General features: G+C 39.0%; 1 protein-coding gene across 1 annotated transcript in view; it reads right to left on the bottom strand.

Moving 5' to 3' along the window:
• Positions 1 to 21,445, bottom strand: part of FTCDNL1 (formiminotransferase cyclodeaminase N-terminal like) — a 42,413-nt gene that overhangs the window by 7,844 nt on the left and 13,124 nt on the right. Inside the window, exon 5 of the mRNA XM_040228857.1 lies at positions 2,838 to 3,023. Coding sequence (XP_040084791.1) covers positions 2,838 to 3,023 — 186 coding nt within the window. The remainder of the gene's footprint in view (positions 1 to 2,837; positions 3,024 to 21,445) is intronic.

Here is a 21,445-nt window from a genome sequence, read left to right as displayed (position 1 = left end):
CCCCCCATGGCTCACCTGCCAATGCAGGAGACCTGGGTTCGATCCCTGCATTGGGAAGATGCCCTGGAGAAGGAAACGGCAACCCACTCCAGTATTCTTGCCTGGAAAATTCTATAGACAGAGGAACCTGGTAGGCTTACAGTCCATGGGGTCACAAAAGAGTAGGACATGATTTAGTGATTAAAAAATAACACTTATTTTCTAACATATCATATAATTAATTATTTATTAAGCTTGTAACTTATTGTTTCTCTTTTCATTCTCTTCACCCCTTCCCCACTGGCATATAAATTCTTTGAAGGCAAATAAATTGTTTTGCCATTGATAATAGTGCCTATTTGTTGTATTAATTAATAAACTAAAAATTCTCTCTACATTGTACTGTATTTTCCACTTGTCTAAAAATTCCTCCAAACCTTCACACTTAATTGCTTGCATAATGGTCTCTTATCAAGGTATTCCATAGTTTATTTAATCACTCTCAAATTCTGAACATTTATATTATTTCCAGTATTTATTGTTATAAATAGTTCTTTGATAAACATTCTGTTATATAAGTACATGTACCTTTTACTGCTTTCTCAGGAATAAATCTATTTATTTAAGATAAATCTAGAACTAGAATTTCTGCAAAGCAGTTACATATATTTTTAGAGCTTTTGATACACATCACCAACTCACTTCCAAAAAGTTTATACCAATTGATACTAATTTATACCATTAGTTGCATGAGTGCCCCTAACTACATCATTAGCAGTGTCAAATATTACCTTTACAATACCATCTTTAAACATTTCTGTGTCAATCTTGGCATTTTAAAGTAAACTTAGGATTTTCAGATGTTGATGAAATTCTCCATGCAAATCACAGATCTCCATGTGGAGTAAAAAACAGAGAAGGAACCAAAATCCCCAATGGGCTGTACATTCCAAACAAACAATGTAAAATAGGTAAGATTATCAGACAATCATTAGGTGGGATCACTGTTCACTTTGGTTTAAACAATTACAAACTGAGTCTGTTCTTAGAAGATTGAACATGATTAGTGATAACATGAACATTTAGTTTTTAACTCAGATATGCTTTTTTAGAGCAGGTTAAAGTTCTTCCCAAACACCAACCCATTCAGCCCCACAACACTGCAGAAATGAGAGTTAAGTTTTCCTAGGGACTGTCTAACCCAACACTAAATCCTGTTCTGTTCTCTAGTACTAGGATTCCTGCTTCTAATTCCCATCCTCTAACTGTAATCTCAGTCACTCGGCACTGTGCTGACTAGGTTTGTGGAATAATCTTTTCGGTCTTCAGTGAGGCTCAAATTAGAAACCAGGAAATAGTTTTCTGAAAACTTAGTCACAAACTTAGACTTCTCCATTTGTGAGACAAATTATGGGAAAATATGTGAGGTTCAAACTGTCAGGAAGCAATCAGCTTCTTCCTTTTTTTCCACAAGTAAAGACTAAAACACATTTATAATCACTTTTTAAATAAATGTTTTCTCTAAACGGAAGGAAAAAATGGTCCCTTGGTACCACGTTTGGCACTTAATAGCCATCCCTTCAACTTTACAGTCTCATGAGGGAAAAATAATTAATATGGCCATTTAAAAGATATGGGAACTGAGGCTTATTGAGCTAAAGAACATTCTGAAGTCACATGGCCAATGAAGAGCAAGGTCAGGATTTGAGCATAGCCTCAAAGCCTGCACTCTGAGCTTCTCTGGTGGCTTAGATGGTAAAGAATCAGCCTGTAATGCAGGAGACCCAGGTTTGATCTCTGAGTCAGGAAGATCCCCTAGACAAGGAAATGGCAACTAGTATTCTTGCCTGGAGAATTCCAAAGACAGAGGAACCTGGTGTGCTGCAGTCTATGGGGTGGTCACAAAGAGTGAGACACAACTGAGCGACTTTCACTTTCAAAGCCTGTACTCTTTTCATTGTACTGCTCTAGCTGATGACAGATGTCATTGGTTTGAGAGCAGAATTCTGCACCAGGGATTAGTAACCAAAAGCCTATGTGTAATTGTGCCTTGAGGAAATGTGTTTCTTATGGTTGCCCACCTCTTGCTTCCTGGGACCTAGTATTTTAGTAACAGCTAAGATATTAACTACCAAAATGTGACCTAACATGGTTTAACTTAAGATATTAGAGGATAAAAAAAATCAAGACTCAAATAAATGGACCTGGGATGGTGAAGTGCAGCAAATGGGGATGGAGTTTTTGACAGGATGCCATTGCCTTTTCTGAAGATATGCTCTAAGCAAAGTGTGGGCAGGAGTAGCAGAGAGAGACAAGAATGGATGAGATCCAGGGCAAGGGATTATACTGCTCCCTGTGTTTGTACTCTCTGTTCTAGAGCCCGCAGTGTAGAAAAGCCTCTCTCCAGGGTGCCTCCACCACCGACTGTCAGGTGTAAGCATCAGCCTGGACACTCTGAATGTTTAAGTACTGAAAGCCTTTCTCACCAGCTAAAAGTAAGCTACACCCAGATCCTGAGCCGCCAGGTGTCTCCAGATACAACCTCATGCCTGGCCAACAGGACCCATCATCCCAGTGATAACCATTCCCATCATCAGTGCAGCCACTGATGAACAGGACTCATTGTCTATCTTGAACATCCCTCTTAGGGGCTCTTATCAAGTATCTGATGAGGGCTTCCAGCCTCCCTGAGCGGCTCATGGAGGTGCGAGTAGAAAGAGCTGAGAGGAGACCTTCAAGCCAAGTCAAGAAAGCTCCAGCTGTAACCCTCCTGCATTATGTGGGAGAGACCAAATGAAGGCAACCTCAGGATTCTCAAGTTTAAAAACCAAAGCAGAAAAAAAATCCAGACTGCGAACCTGTCAAACCACATCTTCTGGCAGGTGCAGGTCCCAGGTCAGGTTTAAGAGCGCTGAAATCCCTCCTTGTGAACCAGCCCAGCTGCTTCCTTCTCTGGACAAGGGGCCGCTTCTCGGGCAGGTCAGCCTCACCAAAGAGAAACACACTGCAGCCAGGAACACTGAGGACCAGATTCTCAGCGAGGCCTACGGGCAGCAGGAAATTTTAACAAGACTAAATTAAAGTCAGTACTGCTGAAAGAAAACAAAACACAGAATTTTCTTGTTGTGGTAAAATACACTTAACACAAAATTTACCATTTTAACCATTTCTAGGTGTACAGTTTAGTCGCATTAAGTGCCTTCCCATCACTGTTATACTCATCACGACTAAAGGGTATATAATTCACACAAATTTTCAAACTCAAAGTTTGAGCATAATTAACTTTTCCTTGGTTAGTCTCATAATAAAATTTAGGTACAAGGCTTCCCTGGTGGCTCAGATGGTAAAGAATCTGCCTGCAATGCGGGAGACTTGGGTTCAATCCCTGGGTCAGGAAGATCCCCTAGAGAAGGAAATGGCAACCCTCTCCAGTATCCTTGCCTAGAGAATTCCATGGACAGAGGGGCCTGGTGGGCTACAGTCCATGGGGTTGCAAAGAGTGGAACACCACTGAGCAACACGTTACACTTTAAAGGAGGCTAGAATTTCTAAGCCATTACAAATCTAATTCCATAGGGAAAACTTATCACCAAGATGAATGAAATCAGTACCTTCAATTTTTGAACAATTTTATAACAGCTCCAAAATGTGTACACTGTTAGGAGAAAGAAAAATCTAAGAATACAAGGGCCAGATCTGCACTGTCCAATATGGTAACTCCTAGCTACACGTGCCATTAAATTTTAATTTTAATTAATTAAAATGCAGTAAGTTTTTTTAGTTGCAGTAGCCACATTTCAAGCGCTCAGTAACCACACGTGGTCTCCCTATCGGACAGCATAGATACAGAACATTGCCATCATCACAGAAAGTCCTTCTGGATAGCAGCACTGGGACATATATTCTGTAAGAAGCCTAGTATCTAAATACAATTTTATGGAGGCTACTCTGAATATCAATGCTTTTTCACCTTCTTCTTCCACTTTTATATCTAGATTCTATCTCTGACCTTATCTTCTCAAGGCAGATTACAGAATTGGTTTCCTGTTTTTTTCTAGAGAACTGCTTCAGGGAACTGCTGTTTTCATGTCACTAAGTATAGTCCCCGGTAAGCAAGGATAGAGATAACATAATTTATTTTCTTGATGTTTTATTTTAGGTATTTTATTGTAGGGAGTTTGGGTACTGGCCTGGGACGGCAAGAGTGTAGGCCTCCTTGATTTAGAGGTGCATCACGGGACATCCAAGGCTGAGATGGAGCCTTTAGCCACAATAAGCATAGGAAACCTCAATCTGCAATTCTGAAGTCTGGTATTTGCTTCTTTATAAGGTAGACTGCCACATTGATTGGGAGGGGTGAAATGTAGAGGACATTAAAAAAAGATTTTGCACCTCTGGGTTGTACAAAATCTAGGGAAATGTTCTTTCTTCCTCTGGGTCAGGTAGAGATGCCAGCATTAGAAACCCATGATATTGGTGACACCACAAAGCCAAGAAAATCTCCCAAATTTACTAAGTGATCTCTGCTTCTTTAACACTACTTTAAGATACTAATGGACCACAGGTTTCTGGGAGGTGGTTGGGGCCAGATGCCAGGGACACAGTCAACAGAGCTTTAGGAATTACAGGATAACCTTTAGGCAGTTACCTAAATACTCCCCTCAAATCTGGAATGGCAGAGAGCTAGGGTGGCAGAAGAAAGGGAAAGTGGTTTAGAAGAGCTAGTTAAGACATCTTAACATCTGAGGACTCTCCAAAGTATACCCATCACCGATATTTGGTCCAACCGTAACTTACAGTGACTCACATTTTGGCTGTTGCAGGAGCCTAAAGCACAAACTGTGATGGGAAAGCCTCTCCTAAGTAGAGACAATATGACCTGTCTCCTGGCTTGGCCCAGCTCCTGACCTAGACAGGCCAGCACCTCCATTTGGAGCTAGAGTACTGTATAAGCATACAAAGCCCACGGTGCTGTAAAGGAGGAGTCTTGAAGCTGGTTCCTGGGGACAAAGCAAGGGACAAAGACAGTTGCAGTAGCAGTTGACAGGGTTGAGGGCAGGGGTACATAGTAGAAATAGCACAAGCTTTTGAGGCCAGAAGATACTGGTTTGAATACCATTTCTGTTCCTTAATAGCTGTTTGAGATCTTGAGCAATTTTTTTTTTTTTTTTTGCCACCTCTGACCTTCAAGTTCTCTATCTATTAGACGAAAAAAAAAAAAAAAAATCTTCCTCTAATGCACCAAATCCTTATCTAGAAATCTGGTGATTAAAAGGAATGAAAATAAGCATTTACCTTCCCTTTCTTATATAAACTGTATTTCAGTGTAGCGAGATAGCCTGAACTGATGAGGGAAAGATTTTTTAACTTAGAAAGAAACTCTTACCTAATAAATGTGGAAGAAAGCATTAGAAGATCACTATTTTGGATCTCCTAAGAAAATAACTGTTTCAGGGCAAAGATCATCAATGTATGAAACACTCCTGAAAAGTCAATTACGAACAAAGGTAGTTCATCTTTATATCACTAGATGTGAGATAATCAGACACTATGGCTTCCTCACAGGATACATACAAAGCTCACAGCCTACCTCTGAAGAACTTTTGCCAAAAAACAAAAACAAAAAACCCTTCAAGCCAATCAAACCTCTGGGGCTAACCTAAAGTTTGTAGGAAAAGACAGGGATAAAGATACAAATTACATGATACCACCAGGGAGCAAACAGATCCAGAATGTGGGAATTCCATAGGACAACTGACTCAGTTTCTAAAACCAATGAATCAGAAGGAAAAAGATCTGGGGCAGGGTGTGCAGGGAACTGGATTATATCAAAAGAGACAGGGATACAACAATCACCTCTATATGTGAATCATATATAGATCCAGATTCAGACAAGCCAATCACAGAAAGACATTTGCTTGGATTACATAGTGAATAGTAGATGGTACCAAAAAAATGATCATTTTGATGGATGTGATAATGGCATTGTAGTGATATAAAAACATGTTCACATTGCTTAGATATTTTAAATAAGGGTGAAAGAATATGACCTCTGAAACCTGCTTTAAAAAAACCTTTAATAAAACTAAAAGAAAAAAGAGGGAGATAAAAAGAAAGGAAGGAAAAAAAAAGAAGAAGGAAGGAAGAAAAAAAGAAGAAGAAGAAAGGAAGGAAAAAAAAAAAGAAGCTATTCCATAGAATGGATAGAGAGATTAAGATTAGATCAACTAAGAAAAGCATGGCTGAACACAATGGTGGGTGCATGGGACCCAGCACACATCGCTTCCTTTCTTTGCCCTCTGCAAGCCTACCCCACTGTTCTGAATTCTGAAAATTCCAAATACCTTCCTGGATGGGTATGTTCCTACGTACTCGAAATTCTCACATATTTAAACAGCACTCCTCTGCCATTATCTCTTCTACAGCAATTCATGATGGAAAGAATCAAACTTAATTTTTATTCTTATAATGAAATGTTATTCTTATAAATTCTTAATTTATATTCTTATAATTATAATAATGAATAAGACATTTTATTATTCTCATGCAATGAAAGACAACCAAGGCCAAAATAATATTTAGCGTTAGAGATAGTAGTACATTATACTCTTCATACTCAAGGAAGTAACTTTTATGTTTCTAAAGACTGTAACCCAAAGGCCCATGGAAGGTTAAGCATTTATAATGTCACTGAAGAGTAAATTAGAGTGCCTGAATTTTAGAGAAATGTCTCAAATTTGGTCAGAAGAATACTTGCTAGCAAGGCATTTTACTTGTTATATGAACTGTATTTTTAAAAAGGGTTTTAGTTTTATCATTTTATTTTCACAATTAGTCTATGTAAAAATTATCCCCTGTACTAATTGCAAATGCTCACATCATGCAAACAAACAGGCCTATTAAAGAAGATAAAATTATTGAATCTTCAAACTCAAGTCTCACAGTTTTTAGGTAAGTGGCATTGTTTAAAGGAATAGTTCTGTGTGCATTTCCTGTAAATCGGGTGTTCCCCCAATAGTGGAATCAGGCATTTCCAGAGCAGGAACTTTCCACATTTTCAATGAGTCCCAAGAAACCAGAACTTTTGAACTTATCCCTGCTTTGTCATTGCACTCCCCCCGTCCTCCACTGATTTCATTTCTCCCTCTCATGTTCATATAGTGGGCTTCCTGGCTGCTCACATGGTAAAAAAAAAAAAAAAAAAAAAAAAATCCTGCAATGCAGGAGACCTGGATTTGGTCGGGAAAATCTCCTGGAGAAGGAAATGGCAACCCACGCCAGTATTCTTGCCTGAAGAATACATGTAGAATCTAATCTACTTGTATTATATAGTTAATCGTGGACTTTTTTCCTCTATCTAGGTTTCAAACTCCCTAAACAATCAACATTTGTTAAGTTGAATGAATTGAATTTGGTTCCTAAGCACTTTGCAGATGTTGGACGCTACAAACCCGAAATAGCAGCATCCATTCCAAACCTACACATGAGAGTAAAGGGTCGCTATGCTAACAAAAGGAGAACAGGGTTTAAGACCAGCAGGCACCCGATGTATCCCTAGTGAGAAACCATGTGATCAGTTTTCCATCACCCGCATCATGTTTTACGAGCTGTCTTCCAGCCCCCAGCTGTCAGACCCACCTGCAGCTGTGGGCTACCTGAGACAGTCAGTAACGTCAGAGAGGTAAAACATCTGAATCACCTTGTGCCAAGAGAGTATGATGTCATCCTGCTGGCTTGAAACAGATAAAGCAAATCTGCAGCTTCCTAAATTGTAGTTTCTCTGCCATTCTTGATAACTTTTCCCTACCACTATTATTTGTATTTCTGATCTTTCCATTTTCACTAGTCATATTCTAAAAAGGCTGATTTAATGACAGTATTTGAAAACATATGCAACCTTTATGGTTAGCTGATCTTCTGTACTTGAAAATGATTTTTAGTCATTTCTACACATGTATAAAACTATCATTTGCAGCCTTACCTCTATGGACTTACCTCTAGCCTTACCTCTATAGACTTACCTCTAGCCTTACCTCTAGAGACTTCTATTATTATTAGTTTGGTTATTCCTCTTTGCAAAAGGAGGATCAGCTCAATGAGACAGGAGCTTCACATCCCTAACACAAATGTTTATTTCTGAGCCTGTAATGGATTTAACTATGGCTGAAATGTAGTATTTTATTGAGAATGTACAATATTTAAGACAGTATTTAAGAATCCATTTTATTATGTATTCACCTGCCTTACACTAACATATACTTCATGTCTACAGAAATATCTGACATCATTCTTTCTCTTTCTGCTTTTGTTTCTTTCAGGAGCATTTCAGGACTACTGATGTAAATGGAGTTAAAGTTTAACTGTTAAACAGAAACTGCATTTCAGAAGCTCAAAGAACATAACCGATATGCTTGGTTTTGTTACATTTTTGATAGCAGTCAAAATGCACAGCTAGGAAAAACCTCAAGCCTGTCATTCCCTTTCCACTAGGAATAGATAAATTCTATTTCCCCGGCTCACAGTCTGAAAGTAAGGCTTATTACTATTATTTTTAAACCAGAACTCTAATGATACTCAAAAAAGCCTACTGACACATTCTCATCAGGACATACCAATCAAAAAGTGTATTTTTCAACCCCATCACCTCATACTCAATAAAAAGCAGAGGGGAAAAAAAAAGCACAGAATCTAAAAATTAAACTGAGTGCTAGACTTGAAATCTTATAAGCATCCTCTAGTTTTAGTATAGCTATCTTAATATAGCCAAGTTTCTTGTTTAGTTGATTTTTTTATTTATGTATTTTTTAATGAGAAGGAAAAAAAAAAAAGATTCTCTACCAGAAGCCATAAAAATCTCTCAGATGGTAAAACAGATAGCCCTAAAAGTTTTTGCCTAAATCCATACACATACCTAAAATAAAACTGGCCGATTAATCTTGCTACACTACTTTGAAAAAGAAGACATTTGAAAATACAGTGTAGTTGTGATGCTTCACTCTCTCTAATTAAGTGCAGACTAGGAAAAATTATTCTTAGTTTAGTCTATGGAAGGGGGCTAGTGGTAATTTCTCTCTTTGCAATTCAAAATTATTTTAAAGATGGAGTGTTTCTTTTCCAATGTCTTCATTAAACAGAGCTGTTAAGAATTGTCTCCCAACCATCCCCAAAGAGCACAAAGCTACCCAGTATTCGCCCCATATGCTCGGCTTTGAAGTGTGAAGCTGTGACCATCCAACCAGACTCTTACGCCACCATCAAAGCCATCTCATTATGCCCAGCGCTGAGAGTTAAAGCGCGGGGCCGTAACCACTCCAACACAAACACTGCATTAACAAAGCAACCACAATATTCCTCCCCCACATGGCTAGAACTTGAAGAAATTTTTACCATATGTACACATGCACGAGATACGAAAATTTATTGTGCTAGAACATCATTGAGAAGTACATTAAACATGCTGACTAGAACTGGATGTTATTCTAAGGGACTGGAAAAAAATAAAATGCAGCTGATCTTTATGATGAAAGAACAGAAACATTATGCTGAAAAACAAGATCAAGTGCAATTCCTAAATTGCATTTCTACTGACACATTCTGTGGCCTGTCCTTTCTTGAGGGAGCAGAAAACAATTTAGCCGTGTTGGGGGCGGGGAGTGCAAAACTCTGCTGCATATCACTGGATGCTACTGTTTACCCTATCGCATTTCCTTTCTAAAGGACAAATAAGCTTACAAATAATGTTATGCTGACAACAGCGTCTATAATTCAAAATGAATAGTACTTGCTAAAAGAACGTCATTTCACTTGTGTCTCTGAGCTGTCAATTTACCTTTGGCATGGCAGTAAAAAATAAAATGCAAAGAAAAAAATCTTATGTACTAACAGAAACAAGGTCAGAATAAGCACTTGATTTTCATATAAAAATTAATCTGTGAAAATATTTTGAAACATTTGTACCTAAAGATTCCATTCTTTTTTTTTTTTTGCTCTAAAGAAATCCTTATATTTGTATACAGGAAAGTATATTCAAGAATGTTCACTGCTACATTATTTGTATTGGAAAAAATGAGAAACAACCTGAATGTCTATAAATAGAATAGAAAAAAATGTGATATATGCATATTATGATAACTACACAGCAGTTAAAGGGAATGAACTAGATAGATAGATTTCCATGATATCTTGCTGAATATAAAAGTTAAGAATCTTCAATATTATATGTATATATATTATATATACACTATACATATATAAAACATAATCGCTTTGTTATATACCTCAAACTAACAATTGTAAATCAGCTACACTTCAATTAAAAAAATAAAATAAAAAAATTTTAAGTGATAGTACAATAGCATTTAGACTACAAACACATACAACAAATACTATATTGGACTTATGAGTAAATACATAGGTAGAAATAAAAGTATGGGGGAAATTCTTGACTGAATGTGAGCATACCATGCCATAACTCGGCAGGGATGTAGCTGATGGACAGAGGTGAACTTTCACCACATCTGTAACGTTGAAATTTTGAAAAAGAGAACAAAAAGTTCTAGGCAAGGTCAAGTAAATAAACAGCTGTGAGGATCCTCTGTTCTGTTGCTGTCTTGATGGAAAACTATGAGTAAGTTTCTTAATATTTCTAGGTCTGTTTTCCAGCTATAGAATGAAAAAATTGGACCTATCCTCATGTGCCCCCAAAACCTTAGCAAATCATACAATTTCATGGCAATATAGGTATCCATAAAAATACACGAACCCGTCTGCCAATGCACGTAGACGGAAGAGATGTGGGTTCTATCCCTGGGTCAGGAAGATCCTCTAGAGGAGGGCATGGCAACCCACTCCAATATTCTTGCCTGAAGAATCCCATGGACAGAGAAGCCTGACACGCTATAGTCCATGGGGCAACACAGAGTCAGACAGGACTGAAGCGACATAGCACGCATGCATATGGTATACCAGTAGTCTAGGACACGTTTTACACATATGCATTTACTTTTTATTTCTTGGTTGTGCCACCTGGCTTGTTGGATCTCAGTTTCCTGACCAGGGACTGAACCTGGGCCATGGCAGTGAGAGCCCGGAATCCCAACCACTAGGCCACCAGGGAACTCCCCCACACATAGATCTTTATATCCAAGAATCTTACTGTTTCCTTGCATATAACATACACTTTCATGGAGATGTGTATACAGAGAGCTTGTTATTCCTCTGTAGGAAATATGCTGCAGATTTCGTTCAGACATAATACTCTTTCTTTAAAGAATTACACTTCCTTGAGTGACCTAACATATGGAACTTACACTGCATTCAGTCACTTGCTTTATTGTGTCCCATGTAAACAGCAACAACAAATGGTGTTCTCTCCTATTTCAGGTGCAGATTTCATGGCCCAGCTTTCTTGGGGGGAGGAGCTCTATTATGCTTCTCCTATAGTTCCATAGCCTGTCCTATGGTAAATGGAAACATAACAGGCACTCCAGCACTGCTTGGATGCTCACAAATACCTCTTCATTTACCTGCACAGCAGTTCTCTGAAATGGGAGCTGAATACCATTCTGCAAGATAAGAACTGACATGGAAGAAGCTGTCTGCTATAGGACTTAGAATTTTAGAGTTGAAAGCACTTCACAGATCTTCTGCCTGAGAGGTCTGCAAACATCTTGTCATGCAATCCCTTTCTCAAGAGGTACTTTATTTAGAATCTCAATAATACAAAACAGAGAAGAGGAATCTACTCTTTTTATGGTGGAAGGGGATAACCTAGGCCCCCACTGCTCAGCAACCCCCTCCATAAGGCCACAGAGAATCACTAAAAATAGTGACAGCTCTTTCCTGGTGCAAGGCAGGGGACCAGGGGCTTTACTTATGGGCATTATTTTTCATAACCATCCTGACAGGACGATATTATTCCCCATTTTTCATAACCATCCTGACAGGATGATATTATTCCCCATAGTATAGATATAAGACCAAAAAAGACTATAAAAGAGACTAGACAATTTTCCTTAAGTCAGTTGGCAAGTAAGTAGAATATCTAGGTTTGAGCTCAGGTTTATTCAGCTCCAAAAACCCTATTTTGTCCACTTACCATCTGGCTTCCCTGTCTAGCCATTCAATGTGATGTAACTGTTTAGGTCACACTGATCAAAAGCTCATGGGCATATGTATATTGTAAAGGGTGGGTGGGATTGAAATTGGCCTGTGGTTCCTTATAGTGCATCCATTTCGTAAGGACTTCTCATTCTCTTTCAGTGAGGATGTTAAGAAGTTGGGGCTCCCCAAAAGAGGAGTTCAGCTGAGACCTGGCTAAACTTTGGGGATGGCCAGGAAGCCTTCTGCTGGCCAATGGATCAGCAATGTGTAAACAGTCTTCAGTATGAAGTCAACTCCCCACAGCAAGGGACAGTAAAGGTGGCTCTTCCATACAACCAGAGATACCCAAATGCCAAACAAATAGTTTGCATGAGGCAGTTTGCATGCTCCTCGTGTGTGTCTGGTTCTCATACCTCTTCCATCTTCCTGGCCACTGGCCAGTGTCAACACTCCACAACCTCTTAGAAGTCTCATGTCTAGCCTGAACTCTCACCACTTGCCCCCAAAACTGGGCAAGTCCTCCCATCCACCATGCACAATCTGTCTCCTTTTTATCACCTCTCAGGGGATGCCCATTTCCAGGCACCCATGCCCACCACTTTAAATCTCCTTCTGAAAGTCTACAAACAATAAATGCTGGAGAGGGTGTGGAGAAAAGGGAACCCTCTTACACTGTTGGTAGGAATGCAAACTAGTACAGCCACTATGGAGAACAGTGTGGAGATTCCTTAAAAACTGGAAACAGAACTGCCGTACAACCCAGCAACCCCGCTGCTAGGCATACACAGCAAGGAAACCAGAATTGAAGGAGACACGTGTAACTCAATGTTCACTGCAGCACTGTTTACAATAGCTAGGCCATAGAAGCAACCTAGATGTCCATCAGCAGAAGAATGGATAAGGAAGTTGTGCTACATATACACAATGGAGTATTACTCAGCTATAAAAAAGAATGCATTTGATGTATTATATGCATATATAAAAAATACATTATATGCATATAATGCATATATATGGAATTTAGAAAGACAGTAATGATGACCCTATATGCAAGACAGCAAAAGAGACACAGATATAAAGAACGGACTTTTGGACTCTGTGGGAGAAGGCAAGAGTGGGATAATTTGAGAGAATAGCATCGAAACCTGTATATCACCATATGTAAAACAGATGACAAGTGCAAGTTCGATGCATGAAGCACGGCACTCAAAGCCGGTGCTCTGGGACAACCCAGAGGGATGGGGTGGGGAGGGAGGTGGGAGGAGGGTTCAGGATGGGGGACATATGTACACCCGTGGTTGATTCATGTCGACGTATGGCAAAAACCACCACAATTTTGTAAAGTAATTAGCCTCCAATTAAAATAAATTAATTAAAAAAATAATAAAATATCTCTAACAAGTAAAAATAAATATTTCATAGACTCAGTAAAAACAATATTTTATCTACCATCAATAACATGTGTCAGAACTTTGTGCTGTTTAAACTCAATAAAGTGTACCATGTGTGGGATAATAAATAAATAAATAAATAAATCTCCTTTTGAAGGAAAATGCTTCTTGCTCACTACTGATGTTTATTTCCACATGTAGAGAGTACTGCTGGTCTTACTGGCTGTTATGAATTAAACTGTGCCCCTGCCAAATTCATCTGTAGAAGTCATAGCCCCCAGGATATAAGAACGTGACCTTATTTGGAAGCAGGGTCATTGAGATATAATTAGTTAACATGATGTCACATATTGGATTAGAGCAGGGCCCTAATCCAACATGACTGGTGTCCTCATAAAAAGGGAAATTTGTACACAGACAATATACAAGAAGGATGCCATGTGAACACGAAGAGAGCCATCCACAAGCCAAAATGGAACAGATCCTTCCTTCCCTCCCAGTGCTCAGAAGGAACCAGCTCTGACGACACCCTGAGCTTGGACTTCTAGCCCCAAGAACTGTGAGATGATAAATTCCTGAGGTTTATATCACCTAGTCTGTGGCACTTTTGTTACAACAGCCTTTAGGAAATTACAACACTTGGCCTTGCTCCCTCCCAACATCCATTCCCTGATGCGGAGTTTGGGAGAGAAGTGGGGTGTGCAGAGGCCTGCTCCACCCTCCTCTCTTCCTTTTTCTTAGCTAGCTGTCAGCAGGAAACGTCCATTCCACTCCATCTCCTCCTTGCCATTAGCTTGCTAGGGTCAGGCCTGTGTTGTCTAGTGCTGCCTGTAACTGGTTGGATGTCTAATTCTCCAGGTGGGTAAGCTGAGCTGTCACATTAGTTTTATCAGTAATAAAGTTAGTATTTCCACTTCTCATCTGCCTTTCTCTACTGCTGAATTGATTCAAGATTTGGGAAAGGAAGACAAGTACTATTTGTAATGCTCTCCTTCCAAAGCCCAACCCCAGTCCTGATCTTCCTGGGAGCAAACAGTGAGGTGGCCTTCCTTTTATCTCGACTGTATTGCTATGGAATACACTTTGTAACCTGTTTTCACAAGTCCTATCTTTTTGGTTGTCAAAAATTCACACACAAGTTAATGTTTTCCAGTTTCTCCATCTCTTCTTTTTTTAAAAATTTTCTTTCTTAAGCCTTTATCAAAAGGCTTATATCAAAAGGCCTGTATCAAAACCTTTTGTATACATATATATATAAATACTATATATAGTATCTACATTTTAAAACACTTACTAATTTTTGCCTAACTAAAAAATTTATGATACTCTGGTTCAAGATGGCAGAGTAGAAGGACATGTGCTCATCTCTTCCTGCAAGAGCACCAAAATTACAACTAGCTGTTGAACAACCATCAAGAGAAGGATGCTGGAACCCACTATAAAAAGATACCCCAGTCCAAAGACAAGGAAGAAACCACAGCAAGACGACAGGAAGGGCACAGTCACAATAAAATCAAATCCCGTAACCACCAGGTGGGTGGCTCACAAACCGGAGAACAATAATCCCCAAATTCTCCCATTGTTGTGAAGATTGTGAACCTCACGTCAGGCTTCCCAGCCTAGGGATCTGATAAAGAGACTGTGGATCACCAGGGAATCTGACTTTGAAGGCCAGTGGGATTTGATTATAGGACTTCCACAGGACTGGGGGAGACAGAGACTCCAGTCTTCGAGGGCACAAACAAAATCTTGTGCACACCACGACCCAGAGGAAAGGAGAAGTGATCCCACAGGAGACTGAACCAAAACTACCTGCTAGTGTTGGAGGGTCTCCTGTGGAGGTGTGGGTCAGCAGGGGCTCACCACAGGGATAGGGACACTGGCAGCAGCAATACTGGAAGGTGCTCTTTGGTGTAAGTCCTCTTGGAGGTCACCATTAACCCTACCATACAGCCCACAGACCCCAGAGCTGGGTCACCAGAGGCCAAACACTCAACAAGGTGGAAGTGTAACCCCACCCATCAGTAGATAATTGGATTAAAATTTTATTAAGCCAGGCCCTGCCCACCAGGGCAAGACCCAGTCCCTCCCATCAGGAAGCTTATATAAGCCTCTTAGCCATCTCCACCAGAGGGTAGACAGAAGAAGCAAGAAGAATTGCAATCCCACAGCTAGAACAAAAACCACATTACAGAAAGTTAATCAGGGTGAAAAAGCAGAAAGTTATGTCTGAGATGAAGGGGTAAGATAAAATCCCAGAAAAACAACTAAATAACGTGGACACAGGCACCTTCCAGAAAAAGAATTCAGAATAATGATAGTGAAGAGGATCCAGGATCTCAGGAAAACAATGGAGAAGATGCCAGAAATGTTTACTAAAGACCTAGAAGAACCAAAGAACAAACAAACAGAGATGAATAATACACTATACTAGGAATCCACAGTAGAATAACTGAGGCAGAAGCATGGATAAATGACCTGGAAGACAGATTGGTGGAAATTACTACTGCAGAACAGAATATAGAAAAAAAGAATGAAAAAAAAAAATGAAGACAGCCTAAGAGACCTCTGGGACAACATTAAACACATCAACATTTACATTAGAGAGGTCCAAGAAGCAGAAGAGAAACAGAAAGGACCTGAGAAAATATTTGAAGAGATAATAGCTGAAAATTTACCTAACATGGGAAAGGAAACAGTCAACCAAGTCCAGGAAGCACAGAGTCTCAGGAAGGATAAACCCAAGGAAGAACACCGAGACACATAGTAATTAAACTGATAAAAACTAAAGACAAAGATAAAATATTAAAAGCGACAAGGGAAAAATGACAAAAAACTTGCAAGGAAATGCCCATCAGGTTATCAGCTGATTTCTCAACAGAAACTCTACAAGCCAGAAGGGAATGGCAAGATATATTTAAGGTGATGAAAGCAAAGAAGCTACAACAAAAAATACTCTACCTGGCAAGACTCTCCTTCAGATTAGATGGAGATATCAAAAGCTTTTCAGACAAGCAAAAGAGAATTCAGCGCCACCAAACCAGCTTTAAATCAAATGCTAAAGGAACTTCTCTAGGCAGGAAACATAAGAGAAGGGAAAGACCTACAGAAAATAAACTCAAGATAAATAAGAAAATGGTAACAGGATCAGACATCTCAATAATTACTTTAAATGTAAATGGATTAAATGCACCAACCAAAAAACACAGACTGGCTTGGTGGATGAAAATGTGCTTGTATGTACTTCCACTTATCACATCATACAGCTTGACTCCCCCAAACTGTATGTAATTATTTTATATTGTTAGGTTAATCGTGTTCCCATTGTGGCTTGCAATTGTAATTATCTTTTTTCTTGTCCTGCTGTTGACTGTAAAAACTGATTAACATCTTTTACTCTTATGATTATATAACTATTACTCACTTAATAACACTGTATCATGACTGGTCAACAGAAAAATAATGGAATTACATATCACCAAAACTATCATTTAATGGAAAAATCTGTGAACGCTTTTTAACATCCAGATGAAAATCAGAGTTATCTTGGAATTTTTTGAAAAATACAAAGGCCCAGATACTGCTTTTTTTCTCCAAAGCTCCAGATATATTTCTAATGAGTACTCATGTTTAAAAACAACTGGACTATATGATGATCTTTTACTTTTTTGTTTCACTTTTTCTATTTTATATTCAGTGCTCCCATTTCATTTAGTTTATGTTTTCCAATTTCTCCATCTCTCCTTTACGTTTCCGATGTTTTTTCCAAGCTTTTATCAAGCGTAGTAGAAAAGCTTTTGTAAATACATATATAAATTTTATGAATAATATGTATACCTTAGAAAACTTATGAATGTTTGCCTAACTAAAAAATTTATAATATTTTGACTCACATGTTTGAGTTAGTGTGAAAAGAATGCTAGATTTCTAATGAAAAAAAAAATAGATATGCAATAAGCAACAAAGATTTACTGTATAGCACAGGGAGCTACAATCAATATCTTCAGTTCAGTTCACTCATTCAGTCGTGTCCGACTCTTTGCGACCCCATGAATCGCAGCACGCCAGGCCTCCTTGTCCATCACCATCTCCCGGGGTTCACTCAGACTCACGTGCATCCAGTCTGTGATGCCATCCAGCCATTTCACCCTCTGTCGTCCCCTTCTCCTCCTGCCCCCAATCCCTCCCAGCATGAGAGTCTTGTCCAATGAGTCAACTCTTCTCATCAGGTGGCCAAAGTACTGGAGCTTCAGCTTTAGCATCATTCCTTCCAAAGAAATCCCAGGGTTGATCTCCTTCAGAATGGACCGGTTGGATCTCCTCGCAGTCCAAGGGACTCTCAAGAGTCTTCTCCAACACCACAGTTCAAACACATCAATTCTTCGGTGCTCAGCCTTCTTCACACTCCAACTCTCACATCCATACATGACTACTGGAAAAACCATAGCCTTGACCAGACGGACCTTAGTCAGAAAAGTAATATCTCTGCTTTTGAATATACTATCTAGGTTGGTCATAACTTTTCTTCCAAGGAGTAAGTATCTTTTAATTTCATGGCTACAGTCACATCTTCAGTGATTTTGGAGCCCCCAAAAATAGAGTCTGACACTGTTTCCACTGTTTCCCCATCTATTTCCCATGAAGTGATGGGACCAGATGCCATGATCTTCGTTTTCTGAATGTTGAGCTTTAAGCCAACTTTTTTACTCTCCACTTTCACTTTCATCAAGAGGCTTTTTAGTTCCTCTTCACTTTCTGCCATAAGGGTGGTGTCATCTGCACATCTGAGGTTATTGATATTTCTCCCGGCAATCTTGATTCCAGCTTGTTATTCTTCCAACCCAGCGTTTTTCATGATGTACTCTGCATAGAAGTTAAATAAGCAGGGTGACAATATACAGCCTTGACGTCCTCCTTTTCCTATTTGGAACCAGTCTGTTGTTCCATGTCCAGTTCTAACTGTTGCTTCCTGACCTGCATAATAACCTATAATGGGAAATAATCTGAAAAACAATATATGTATAGGTATAACTGAATCACTCTGCTGTGCACCTAAAACATTGTAAGTCAACTATACTTCAATGAAATGTATATATTAAGAAAAAATTTAAAAATTAAATGGCTCCTAAAAATTCACACACAAACAATGACGGCTACTTCCTCACTCACATTATAAGAATTCTATTTCCCTCAAGGTAGCAGACAACTTAAGACTATCCAGGACACTGTCATGTATAGACTATGAGGTTAAGAGAGGCACAACAATTTTTATCTTGAGATATTACCTGATGATATATTTTGGTTAATTAAAATTGGAGTGTGAGTTATTTAATACATACCATTTTGAATCACACAATAAATGAAAATATAATAAATAATGCTATAATTATTATAAAAGCATTTCACGATGACCAGTGTTGTCATCATTACTATTATCACATGCTCTGGGTCTCCTGAGAAGCACACCCTCACTTGCCAAGTGGAGACCAGTGGATAGGCTGGTGGACACATGAGGTGTACAGAGACTTGTGCTGATGCACTTAATTCTACAGGCCCATCAATGCCACTAGCATCACTACATTATTTCTTCAGAATGTTTGTATCCTAGTGGCCTGGAAATCACTCCATACACTAGGAAGGACAGATGGAAAGGAATTCAGGAAAAGCATAGCCAAGGTTAGAGGTCTAGGCTCAAAAAAGTTAGCATCATATCAATCATCTGCTATAAATCCTCTGTTAGGTCAATATTCTCTAAAATAACATTAGCAATAACATAAATGTAATTCTGGGTGCTATGCACACACACACAAACACACACACATATATATATACTGAAAATCAGAAAACTTAGAACCTCTAAACTTTGAGACCCCAGACCTGCCTATGCTAGTTAAAGGGTGAGTATTAACATCTCCCACAGTGACCCATGACTAATCCTGAGTATTCTAGGAGACCCCTTCCCTAGGTGAAGTGGTGGTGGGGTAGGGGTCTCCCAATTTTAAACTATAGACTTTTAGACTAGGGAAGAATTATGAGAAGTATAAAGTCAGGCAGCAAAGATTTCACGAACTCCACCTACTCATCCCAATTAGAAGATTCTTATAATACACATGTGTACTGTGCTAAGTCACTTCAGATGTGTCTGACTCTGTGCGACCCTATGGACTATAGTCCACCAGGCTGCTCCGTCTATGGGATTCTCCAGGCAAGAATACTGGAGTGGATTGCCATTTCCTTCTCCAGAGGATCTTCTCAACGCAGGGATCGAACCTGTGTCTCTTATGTCTCCTGCATTGGCAGGTGGGTTCTTTACCACTAGCACCAACTGGGAAGCATAACAATTATTTTATTAATTAAATAAAATAATAATACACTTATTCCTGTCAAAATTTTCAATAAAGTCTATTCAGTACACACCAAGAGTGAAACAGGGAAGAAAGAAAAGCCAATACAAGGGTGTGTTATCACACCAGTCATTGCTGTGAGCAACTGGGGCCTGGTCTTGCTGGAATGGGCCTTAGAATCGTCCATCCACAGGCTCAGGTACCCCACTGGCCAAGGGGTGCCCACGGAGTGTTTGTTAATTTACTTGGACTTCAAGTTGCTGCAGAGCCAAAGTGATAGAAAGGGAGCAGCTTTTGCAAGTATGACTGTGTGTGTCGGTAACTGCCTGTCATGGTAGAATAACCTAGTTTATCCCAGTCCTCTCATTTGGCCTTTTTCTTCCTTATGAGTAGCTCTGTTTGACAGTAGTAGATATAATCTTGTTGCATTTATTAAGCCTGTAGCAGTATGCGTTTATGAACAACCTAGTAACTCTTCTTTGTAGTTAAAATATACTCAAGTTGCTGGAAATCAATTTGGGTATTTTAAGTACTTTCCCAATGCATAATCCCTTTTTTTTCCAGCTTTTTGTCTGATGGCAGTATCCTGTAAATCTCAAAGTAAATGCTATGTCCTAAAACTATGTTAACATATGCTTGTAAAATCAACCATTGTTTTTATGCTATGGCAATGAGGGTAGTGTTAATGGTAGAGAGAACAATATCAGAACTCAACATCTAAACTCACTAATCGCAATGAAATCCAAGGCTGTTTTATGAGACAATCTCCATAGCAACTGGAGAATCAGAGTAGGAAATTCTTGAAGTGAAAAGTTGTTCCTGATTTGCCAGATCAGCCCATGTTTTGACAATCTGTAATAAGGTAATCGAAGGGTCTTAAGACTACCACACAAGTGTTGATGTTGTGTGAATCTGTCATGGCACATGTTCTCCAAGGCATAAAAACACTTGAAACATCACCTAACAAGGCTGACAAATCTAATCAAATTCATTAATGGTCATATATTTTAAGGTAAATTAAAAAAAACCAATCATGTAAGTGCTAAATCTTTATTTATATAACTTATTTAACTAGCATTTTATCTTTCCAATCTTCTAAATAATGTCAATTCACAAAGCATTATATAAATGTCATTTCATTTGATTAAGGACATAACACAAAAAGCAAGTTTCCATATGGTTTACAATATTCATAGCTATTCATGGTCTAGACTTTCAAAGCAGAATATTATGAAATCACAGGTTAGTTAAGCCCACTTTCACTGGCAAATCATTGGGGGGATTTGTCTGAGTACCTCCTGCTCTGACCCCGCCCCTCCATCTTCATTTAGTCCTTCTTAGGAAGGTTTGAGGGTGAGTGAGAAACAAGGTCACATTTCAGAGACACTGTCTCTGGCACGTGAAACACTGAGCAAGGAACAAGTGGAAAACATACACGCAGCGCAATGGCCCCCAGTAATCAGTCTATAAAAAAATAACCAAAGTCTAGAAATTGAGACTAAATACCTGTGATTATGAGGCAGAAGTCAGAAAAAAGAGTAATGTTCCTGTAAATTTATCTTTGGTTCCAATTAGGTGAATTCATTGCTCTCTTGAAGGATCCAGGATAATCAAAATCACCAAGAGGAA

The sequence above is a fragment of the Oryx dammah genome, unplaced genomic scaffold (genome assembly GCF_014754425.2).
Source record: "Oryx dammah isolate SB20612 unplaced genomic scaffold, SCBI_Odam_1.1 HiC_scaffold_27, whole genome shotgun sequence".
NCBI classification, from domain to species: domain Eukaryota; kingdom Metazoa; phylum Chordata; class Mammalia; order Artiodactyla; family Bovidae; genus Oryx; species Oryx dammah.
This window is presented reverse-complemented; position numbering and strand designations above follow the sequence as displayed.